The sequence below is a fragment of the Lolium rigidum genome, chromosome 7 (genome assembly GCF_022539505.1).
Source record: "Lolium rigidum isolate FL_2022 chromosome 7, APGP_CSIRO_Lrig_0.1, whole genome shotgun sequence".
In the NCBI taxonomy this organism is placed as follows: domain Eukaryota; kingdom Viridiplantae; phylum Streptophyta; class Magnoliopsida; order Poales; family Poaceae; genus Lolium; species Lolium rigidum.
The window spans coordinates 917221-928748 of NC_061514.1; the positions used below are offsets into that span (position 1 = coordinate 917221).

Below are 11528 nucleotides of genomic sequence, written 5' to 3' on the forward strand. Positions count from 1 at the left end.
TTGAGTGTACCCTCTAGCTACCAATCTCGCTTTGTACCTCTTTATCTTTCCTTCAGGGTGTTTTACGGTATATACCCATTTACAACTGATTGCATTCTTTCCTCTAGGAAGAGTAGTCAATTCCTAAGTTATGTTCTTCCTCAATGCCACAAGTCTTGCCTTGTACCTTTCAATCTTTTCTTGTTCATTTTGTTTTACAGTGTATACCCACTTACAACTGACAGCCTTTTTTTTCCTTTTGGAAGAGATACTAACTCCCAAGTTTTGGTTTTTCTTAATGCTTGTAGTTCTTCCAACATGGTCGCTCGCCATTTTGGGTCCTCCTTTGCTACCTTCCAGCCAGTTAGAATAGATACTGACTGTAGGGAAGCAACAAATGCTTTGTAAGAAGGAGACAAGGCTTCGTATGACACAAAGTTGCCTATATCACACTCATCATGCCTTTTCTATAGTCTCTCAACACAAGCCCGAGTTCCTTTCCTCAAAGCAATTGGTAGGTCCATTTGTCCTCCTCCCATTGTTGTCGAGTCTCCATCAACTTGGCTTTCACTGGAGCAGATGGTCTTAGAATTGTCCTGATGTTCAACTTGTAAGTTGTAACTCTCGTTGCTCCCCATGGACATGTTGCGCACTCACTTGCCTCCTACCATAAACTTGAAGATTTTGTTCCTCATTCAGCCTTCTCCATCTCTGCGGTAAATTTTGGTCATCTCCATCTTGTCTTACTGGAATGAGACCCACTATTGGTTGAGGTTGTGGTTGTGGTTCTGAGATTGTCTCCCCCTGCATCTGTTCACTCTCCCCCTCTTGACCAGTTCCATGAGCCGAACAATGGTCAAGATCTTCGAATAATATGCTCAGATCAGTCTTATCTCCATAAAATGGTTCAGATTCCCGAAAAGTGACATCCATGCTCACAAATGTCCTTCGTTCGGAAGGACTCCAGCACTTGTAACCTCTTTGTGTGGGCGAATACCCAATAAAAATAAATTTCAGAGCTCAAGGATCTAGTTTGCTCACTGATGGCCTGTGATCTCTAACAAAGCAAGTGCATCCAAATAATTTTGGAGGAACAACAAAAGTATTATCCTTTAGAATTAATTCACATGGTGACTTCATACCTGTCACACTCAATGGCGTACAGTTGATCAAATAGGTTGCAGTCGGGACAGCTTCGCTCCATAGGAATTTAGGCACATTCATGGTGAACATTAAGGCCCGAGCAACCTCCAATATATGACGGGTTTCCCTTTCAGCCACACCATTCTGTTGAGGCGTATCTGAACATGATGTTTGATGCAAGATTCCATGCTTAGACATGAAAGCACCAAATATTTTGTTAACATATTCCGTACCATTATCTGCGAATAGCTTGTATTTGTACATTGAACTGATTCTTCACAAGAGCATGAAATTTTTTGAAACACTGGAATACTTCATCCTTGTGTCGCATGAGATAGATCCAAGTCATCCGTGAGTAACAATCGATAAAGGTTACAAAATACTTTGCACCACTTATGGATACCACTGGACATGTCCATACATCAGAATGAACCAACACAAAAGGACATATACTTCTGATCCCCTTACTCACATAGGAGGTTCTAGTGTGTTTGGCATACTCACAAGCATCACACTTGAGCTTGCTTCTGTCAACAACACTCATTACATCACCACTCATTACATCGGAAAATATTTGATACATTTTATCAAACGATACATGTCCCATTCGACAGTGATGGATTAGAGCTCTAGTTTCCTTGTCTTCAGTGACAGCCACTAGGCCTTGATTCCCATCCTGGCTAGGCACGCTGCGGTCCATGTACCACAATCCTCTATGCCTGGTCCCAATCCCAAGCTTCCTACTTGTTACCCTCTCCTGGATCAAGCACATATATTTGTTAATGGTAACTTCACAGTCAATTTGATCAACCAGTGCACTGAGAGACACTAAATTCACAGGAAAGGCAGGCACATACAATACTGATGATAGTTCAATAACATGATTAACTGTCCCAACTCCTCTAATAGGTTGCGATGTGCCATCTGTTGTATGTATAGTCTCCTGATATGTGGGGGGATATCGAATATAGGATTCAAATTCTTTTAGATTCCCAGTAACATGTTTGGATGCTCCTGAGTCTAAAACCCATCCTCTATTAACTGAATGTGTTGCTGTGTTACCTTTATTTGTGTCGACAAAGTTGGCGAAATTGCCAAAGCTTGAAGTAGTAGCTTCTGGTCCATCTCTAGGCTCTCCGGTTATTGGTTGTTTCCCTTCACTTGGTGCAGCCATATTTGCCTTGTGAGCACCTTCTCCATAACGAGGACCAACAACCCAGCCACGGCCACCTCTAGTGTTGCCACCCCAACCACGACCACCTCTCTGGTTGTAACCACCATTGTATCATCTTCCTCTTCCCCTGATTGATGCAGTACAAAATCTGCTTATGTGCCCTGGTTCACCACAGGTAAAGCAGTCTCTTGTTTCTTTCCTTGTGGTCATTGCAAATGCGGACTGCATTGGCTGTTCACTGCCTCCAGCAGATTTCAGACGAACCTCCTCTGGTGACATGGCTGCAATAGCTTCGTCAAGAGAAGGAAGCTTGGGTTGGTGCACTAACGTAGCACGTCTGTTCTCAAAAGAGGGGTTCAATCCCTTCAAAAACTTCATCACCCGGTGGCGTTCCACATACTGAATGAGGGAGCTCAAGAGGATCACAGTTATCCAAATCAGCCCAGAGACGCTGCAAGTCAGCCACATATGCCATCAGGCCCTTCTCACCTTGACGCAAGTCATGCACTGCATCCTTAATCTGTGTCATTAGCATCAGATTTCCCTTACCAGAGTACATTTTGACAAAGTACTCCATACCTCCGAGGTATTTGGAAGACCCTCGGCTGAAACACCAATAGAAGGGGTCACACTTCATTTCTTCCAATCTGCACTCTCCTTGTCCTCCGGTTCAACAGCGCTTCCCTGAACGTGTCCAGCCAGTCCCTTTGTCCTAAGAATAAGCACTGCTCGCCTCGACCAACTTAGATAGTTGCTCATCCCTTGTAGCTTCACTTCATTGGGCATGAGCACCCCCATCAGCGGAAGTGCTCTCTGCATTCTTGGTCACGAGAAGCTATGCCAGCTTCTCAAGAGCTGTTGTGAGCTCGTCCCCCATCTTGCACAGCACCAGCAGTCACTCCTCCACGAAATTTCCTCTCCTTCCCACTTGTAGCACCACCAAGCATCGCCTCCCCAGCCCAGAGCCACTCCTTAGGCTCGCGCTACGAGTCACCATCACCAACGCGCCGGCACCGCCATAGCCACCTCCATCGCCCCTTGCTTTGATACCATGTTGAGCAAAGAAAGTAGCTAACCTGATCTATTCTATGTTGTGACGGCTAGCGTACGAACCCTGAACAGAGCCCCTTATATAGCTCCTTAAGGTAACACTCTAACTGGGCCACATGGGCCAGGTACAGAACAGCGCAACAACTCTTCAACACGTTCTTTTCACGTGTCATATCCACATGTTTACCTCAAGCAGCCCATATTGCCTCCACATCCCTCCTACAACTATTGTTTGGTTATCGGGTCTGCCTTGCGAGTCGTAGTGCGTGCTTAGTACAGATGTTATATCTTGTTACCGATACCGTTATCTTATCAGGTTATTTGTTGGGGGTTCCTAGACACATGCTACATGTTATATCTGTTGGAGGTTATCAGGAGAGTGCGAGTCGTGATATCTTACCCTCGCCAGGTTGGATTGATCGCGCGTGTGGGCACATTTGGGAACCCCCGCAGGGTTAGATCTTTTCGAAAAACCGTATCAGCGGTTATGAACGACTTGGAGCTGTTTAACTCGATCATAGACAACTTACACCTGTTGTTCCATTAATAATAACTTGCGTAGTAAGTTAGCACAACCTCAATAATAAATGGTTTAAACTTAACAACTGTGTGAGTGTCCTTGCAAGTACTTCCTCGTTTGCGAAGGGGGGAAACACATCGGCTGGGTTATGTTTGCAGAGTATAGAACTGTTAGCTTATGCGCTCTCTTATCTATTTCTAGCACCTGTAAGTTGTGAGTGTCTCTACAGGTTTTTAGTGCTTGCGCACTTCCGCTTAACCCCACCATATTGCCTATGGCGTCCTCTAAGTCCTCTGCGTGCCTCAAGTACAAAGGACGACTGGTTGACGAAGCTTATACATCTTGAAGTCTTGTTAAGTACGAACCCCTACTTATTTCTGCTTTGGGACAATACTGGACGTATGAAGATAGGTTCGATGAAGAACGACGCTAGCGAGGTTACCCTTCGGCTTGGCCTAGGCTTATGGACGCCACTTGGTTATCTTCAAGACTCTTAGTCCATTTGTACGTACTCGGATGTATTTGGCTTTCTGTATGATTTGAATCTTTGTATTGTATATTTGTATTTCTGATTCGTTGGAGTCGTTGTTGTAATAATTCCTCTTGTGGGCTATGTCATGACTTGTTATAATGATTACTTGTTATAATGATTACTACCTGTGATTGATTCCACCATAGCGTGCATGCTTGGCATATACGAGGCGCTTGGTGGTGCATCTCCTAAAATCATATTGTGCGAATTTGGACGGGAACGCTTGAATCTGCATAGTACCAGTTTTGGGGCATCACATAACGGTACCCAAGTTCCATATAAAAGCTCGCCTCTCGTCTATATAAACACAACAAGGCTGCCAGGAACTCTCAAAAGAAACCATAGCTACTCATAATCTCTCAAAAAGAAGTACCACAGCTGTACATAAGAAGCAGAGACTAACAGTGTGACCATAGGGCTGATCAGCAAGTCCCCTTTGGTTGCATGACAAAATATTCGTTGGCCCCGTCACAGCCTTCTTTGTGTTCAAGAATCCCATCCATGAGCCTGCCGAGACTGTAAGAAGGGGCGTCTCACAGACACTCGTCCATTACTACCCTATCACGGGCCGCCTCACTGTTGGAGAAACCTCCGGCTAGGTCGTCATCAAATGCACCCGGGAGGGGGTACCCGGCAGCATGCTACGATCAAGGATGTCTCGGAGTTGTGTGACCCATCGCTGCAAGAAGAGCTCGCCCTCTACCCGTCTGTGGGTTTCAGCCACTCCAAGCCATTGATGTTGATGCAGGTGACTGTCTTTTCTTGTGGCGGGTTCATCATGGGGCTAACATGCAACCACAGTCTCTGTGATGGCAGTGGGCTCGTGCAGTTCTTCCAGGTGGTGGGCGAGCTTGCCCATGGGCTAACATCACCATCTATCATCCTAGGTTTGCGGCAACCCGTTTGCCTCCATTTTCCAGACTTTATGCGGTTTGTGGCTACCCTGCAACCATCCCCGAGGGCCTTCCTCAACATCACTGTACCATCTAGTTTAATCAACCACATCAAGCATATGTGCTTGACGAGTCAAGGGCAGCCATGCTAGGTGTTCGAGGCAGTGACTGCGGTGCAATAGCAGTGCTGGACGCGCGCAATCTTCTCTGACCAGGCCACCAGGGTGCCCTCGTCGCACTCTTTTCATGTTTAATGCACACAGATATGCGGGGGGCAAGGAGGGTTTTTACGGTAACTGTGTAACCATACACCTTGTCACGGTGACGAGTAGCATGGTGGCAAATGGAAACATCATAGACCTTGATCCAGCATGCCAAGGATCAGGTGTCTAACCAGCCAAACATGGACGTGCTGCAGCAGCGCTTACTTCGATATGATCTTCTTGGTCTGTCATCCTGGCGGAACTTCGGCGTATGGTTTGATTTTGGCACAGGGGGGCTGGCAAGGTTGATGAGCTACGAGCAAGAGAGGATTGGCCTGCCCTTCTGCGAGGACGACCACAACGTGATGGCCAGATGTGTGAGAGAGGAGCACCCTAACGCATTGCTCCAAGAAATATCGAATATTCAACTCAGTTAGAACTGGATTTCTGATCCATCCTATTAAGCTCTGATTAAATAATTTCGGTGGATAGATTACTGACGTTTTTGTTTTGTCATACATCTGAGTTTCTTTGGAATAGTATTGTCCCCCTAGTATGGTTAATGGATCAAATACAAATGAAGCAGTTTAACTAATTGATCATTTAAAACTTCTGCATCAACTTACCGACATCATTAAAGTAGCAACCAATCCATGTGGCGGATATTCCTACAGCATGCGCCTCGAGGTAGAGAACTTGACCAAGAACACCAGTCTCCCAGAATAAACAAGGATACATGCATTCACCTTTGTCAGGCAGTACAGCTTTAAATCCTGAAATAATCCCAAGGCTAAAACATCCATGTGAAGCACCATCCTGCATCAGGAATCAGCAATGCATAACAAGCTCAGAGCATGTCATCCCCTGTTCCTTGATAAACTACAAAACTGATATTTTGAGTGCTCACATTAACTCCATAAATTAACTAGTGAAAGATGAACTACATGAACAAAAGGTAGGCTCTACAGTTAGCACAGTAAAGGCTAACAAGCTATTATAAATCCTTGGTAAAATTGTTGCACAGCCACAAAAATATGTTAACAAAAAAAAACTAATTGGTAACATACGTGCAAGCATTGATCTGTAGGCCTGGATCATCACTCTCTGAACCCAGGAATCATGCATCAATCCCTGGACCTGGGTAGGCAGGGAGACTCATAATCCGCTTGTCAAGTACAGGGGCGCCAACGGTAAAATGGTACAAGCTTTGAAACTCCAAATCTTTCAAACCAAGTACCTCATGAACTGCACAACAACGGAAGGAAATATATTCAATTGCCGTAATAGCTTATAAGGCATCTGGGGTGATGGATCATCCAATTTCAGGGAGGGTGCATTCTCATAAAAGTAACTATGCATTCCATATAAATATCAGAAATGTTTTCTCTCTCAAGTGATGATAATGTAGGCGACCCCAGAGTCAAAGACCACAAAATTTATTCTATAGCAGATGACAACAATGTGACGAAAAAACTGCAAATTCAGGAACAACTGAGAAAAATGCAGGCACGACATGATGACATGTTTTGTCAAGAACAAACATATATTAGGGTGCAAGGCATGCTTGTCTATACGGAGAATAAGAAAAGAACTAAATTACAGGTAATAATTACAAGTGCAAAAAATAATGAAGAACTCAAATGAGTTAAGGAGTTAGTAAGTTTTTGGAAACGAGATCTTTCAACCACATAATACTTCATGAGTTTCAAGCCTCAAACGTACATGGAAATTTATATTATTTAAAAACTGAATCTTGTAGAAATAACATCAAATTGATTGGGCCATTACTTCAATGAACAAACCAGGAAATAATATTAATCCAGCACTGTTTGTTCTTCTTTTCAAGATGAAAGCTTATTCACATAACATTTTAGTGACCAAAACCAATAAAGCATCAAGATTTGCAGAATCCATGGACTCATTTTCTATTGAAAAGGTGATTATTGTACTCACTCACCCATGAAATTTCGTGCACTTTAGTGTGGCATTTACAAGATATTAAGCAAACGGGCCATAAAGAGAGCTTAGTTAGTCCACCTAACAATCAGATCTTTCGATTACGCTTGCTAAGTTAACTGCAAGTCTGGACATAACAAATGCAACTTTATGGCTTGGTTTTTACCACAATGATAATGAGCACAAGTGTGAGTAAAATGAGTTGTTTAGAAGGAAATTTTCATGCCAGCAAAAAAAGAAAGGCCTGACTGCTCACCAAACAAAGCTCGTAAGACTTTTTAATCATGTATGGTTAATGGAGCAAATAATTAAATGATGCATTTCAATTGCTACTTGATCTTTTTATATTTCTACATCAACTTACCGGCATCATCAAAGTAGCAACCAATCCCTGTGGCAGATATTCCTACAGCATGCGCCTCAAGGTAGAGAACTTGACCAAGAACACCAGTCTCCCAGAATAAACGAGGATACATCCATTCACCTTTGTCACGCAGCACAGCTTCAAATCGTGCAATCATCCCAAGGCTAAAGCATCCATGTGAGGCAATATCCTGCATCAAGAATCAGCAATGCATAACAAGGTCAGAGCATGTCATCCCCTGTTCCCTGATAAACTATAGAACTGATATTTTGAGTGTTCAGATTAGCTCCATATAATATAACTAAGGAAAGATGAACTAGATAAACAAAAGGTAGTCTCTACAGTTTGAGCACAGTAAAGGCTAACAGGATATTATAAATCCTTGATAAAATTGTTGCACAGCCACAAAAATATAACTTATGTTAACAAAAAACCGTAACTTCTTACAGTTGGCATGTTCACATACCTGCAAGCATGAAATCTGCATTGCCAACCTCTCGCAGTCTCCTTTCAACAGTCTATACAGTGGGAGGCCATCAGGGCACCCCTCTGGCCGAGCCCACTCGAAGTCCTGCCTCATAGCATGTCGTAACGTATCAAAATGCTCCTCGTTCCTCACCAAGAAGTACAGCCCCTTGGGCAGCCCTGAGACACGGTGCACGAACAGCGCAGCATGCACCTCTGCATCCCATGGCAACACGCGGAACGGTAGAGCGCTCTGCGGTCCCTGTCGCTCCCCCGGGCCAACCTCGCCTGAAGGCAAGCAATGCAAGAGCATCTGATAAAACTGTTCCTTCGACATCACGTGCATCCCATCCATGTCAACCGCACTCCTCCGCTGCCGCACCACCTCCTGCACCGTCCGTTCCTTATACAGCCCTTCAGATAGCTCTGCACTCCTGCGCCATGGGCTCACCGAGAACTGCTCGCCGGGCTCGGGACGATGCTTCTTGACCGCCTCGGCCGTGCGGTATATGACATCCCACACCACATGATTCTTGCTCAGCCCATTTGCCTTGCCCGCCCACTCCACTGCATCAAATCCCCTCAGAGCATCGCTTATCCGGGCGTAGTCCACCTCCGGCTCTGAGCCCACAGGGAACAGAAGAAGAGCGCAATCCGGGTGATGCCTCTCAACCCAGGGCGCCTTGCCCCTGCTCGTCACCACATCATTGTCCGGAGGGGGGGCAGGGCAGCCTTTGTCCACTCCCACTAGCCTGCCAAGGTCTTGATCGGACAAGCCGTCCAGCAACCGGGCGTCCCACCCAAGCGTGGCCGCGGCAACCGCGACGGCGGCCAGCGCGTGGCCCACGTCGTGGTTGCAGTAGCGCAGCGCCCGTTCGCCGTACTTCCAAGCCTCCCGCCAGAAGATGGACGAGAGCGCGAGGAGCGCGGTCGCGGGCGGTGGCAGTAGAGCCGAAGGGTTGTCAGCGGGCCCGGTGGCGCGAATCTCGAGGAGGTGGTCGCGGGGCGCGTAGTGGGCGAGGACGAGGCGGCGGGGCTCCTGCTCCGGGTGGTGGAAGAGGAGGTGGGCCTCGGTGGGGTGGAGGTTGCCGCTGCTGGGGTTGACGCGGAGGGACCACGTGGAGGCGCCGGCGGACTTCCAGGCGGAGAGGGCGAGCGAGTGGAAGAGGAGGTCGGAGAGGGAGTCGAGCGAGAGCGGCTGCGGCGGAGGCGGCGGGGAGTGGAAGAGGGCCGGGTAGTGGACGGGGGAGAGAAGCGGAAGCGGAGGCGGGTTGGGGAGAGCGATTAGCGAGGAAGGGGAGAAGCGGAGGAAGGGGTTGGGCTGGTTGGCCCAGTCGAGGCGGCCCGGGCCGCGCGCGTAGCCGGCGGTGAGGCTGTGCTTGGTGCGGCAGTGGTAGTCCGCTGCCGCTGACGAGGCCGGCGCCGGGGTCGAGGAGGAGGAGGACGACATGGTGATGCGGTGGATGTCGGGGAGGAGAGGAAGGCGGCAAGGGGGGCGGTGGGAGCGGAGGAGGAGCATCTCGGGTGTTCTCTTCCGGTTCCGGGAAAGAAGGGGATGGAATGCTGGGGAAGGTTCGACTCGGCGGGGACCACCTATACACGGACCGGGACGGTGGGACGGGATGCCGCACACACCGACCCGGCGGTTGTGTAGTGTGCCCCGGCCCATGTAAGTTTGTTTTTGTTTTTGTTTTTTTTATTCTGTTTTTTTTCCTTATGCTTACATATTTTCGTTTTTAAAAAAGAAAATGGATAAATCCGTTTTTTTAATACGGAAGTTCTGATTTTCTTGTCTTTTTCATTAAAAAATAATTTTCTTAGTGGATTGTTTTTTAAAATTTGAACATTTTTAAAATTTGAACATTTTTTTAAATTGAACATTTCAAAAAAATCGATGTTTTCCAAAATTTGAACATATGTTAAATTTGTACATTTTTCGATTATGAAATTTTTCAAATACGAACAATTTTAAACTTTGGTAAAACTTATGTTATATTTTGAGCTACAGTAAAATAAACAAATTTATGGATGTATATAAGGATAATGTTTGTCAGAAATTTGTTTTTTCATATATTTCATAATACAACATATTTTCTTCCAAAATTTCTACAGTACATTCAGAAGATTTTTATGTATGTGTAGATTTAAGCTCATATTTTTGAAATTCTAGAAATATGTTTTTTTTTTTACCGGAAGCATTGGTGCTCATGTGCCAAAGTCACTTTTCGCAAGGGATACCAATATGAAACCAATTACGTGTTTGAAAGTGAACCCTGCTCTTTTGGTGAACCAGTTGATTGATGAGACCTTTTTCGCGAAAACGCAATGCGTTTCGATGCATTGATAGATAAAAAAAGTTAGATATGTACATGCTCCTCCGAAGAGGGAGACACACCCCGCGTTACAACTCGACCCAAGAGAGGAGACCCTATCCTAGGGGAGTAATTGGCGAACACCCCAGGCTCCCGCGTCCACCCATTGCCGCGCCTCGGTCCTAATGTCGCTGAATAGGGAGGGTACCGAGGGCTGTGCATTGTCGAAGATCACAGCGTTCCGATGCTTCCAGATCCATCACGCCGTGAGCATGATGAGCGACGAGGTACCCTTGCGCAGCTGGCGGGGGTAGTCCGCACCACCAGCGACCACCACTCCGCGAAGTCGCCCTCAGTAGGAGGTCCCGAGGTGGATCGGATCCACGAGAGGACCTCGGACCAGATCGTCCTGGAGAATGAGCACCCTGTGAGGAGGTGCGTCATGGTCTCCACACACTGATCACAGAGCGGGCAACTGGGCGCATGCAGGAGGCCCCGACGCGCCAGCCTCTCACCCGTCCAACACCTGTCCAGATAGGCCAGCCAAATGAAGAACTTTACCCTCGGAGGCGCCCAGGACTTCCAGTTTAGCTCCCAAGATGCTGAGGTGATCGCCCCCTGGAAGAGGGCCTCATAGCAGGAGTGGGAGGTGTATTGTCCATCCGTCGTCCACAGCCAGGTCATCCTATCTTGTTCCGCCGATAGTTGGAACCCTCGTAGCCTGCCCCACAGTTGCACATACTGCCACATTGCGAGGGCGCTTGGTGCTCCAGCTATGTCTGGGATCCATGTGCGATCAAGCAGCGCCTCACGCACCGTACGCACCTTCCTGCGTCGCTTAGGTACCAGCGCATACACCTCCGGCGCCATCTCTCTGATGGATCTGCCGTCCACCCACCGATCCTCCCAGAAGAAGGCGGACTCTCCATTACCCACC

At 46.9% G+C, this 11528-nt stretch overlaps 1 protein-coding gene across 4 annotated transcripts in view; it reads right to left on the reverse strand.

Annotated features, from left to right (window-relative positions):
• Positions 1-9825, reverse strand: part of LOC124676611 — a 34291-nt gene extending 24466 nt beyond the window's left edge. For 3 of the 4 annotated variants that reach the window (XR_006993714.1, XR_006993716.1, XR_006993715.1), the window contains exons 1-4: positions 8281-9825; positions 7815-8004; positions 6562-6739; positions 6121-6310 (exon numbers count right to left, since the gene is read on the reverse strand). Coding sequence is in view for 1 of the 4 variants with exons in the window: in XM_047212648.1 (XP_047068604.1) it covers positions 6612-6739; positions 7815-8004; positions 8281-9798 (1836 nt within the window). In the remaining 3 variants the exon portion in view is untranslated. Of the gene's footprint in view, positions 1-6120; positions 6311-6343; positions 6740-7814; positions 8005-8280 lie in introns of those variants that run through there. The other variant, XM_047212648.1, reaches the window with a different exon arrangement.
• Positions 9826-11528: the final 1703 nt, after the last annotated feature.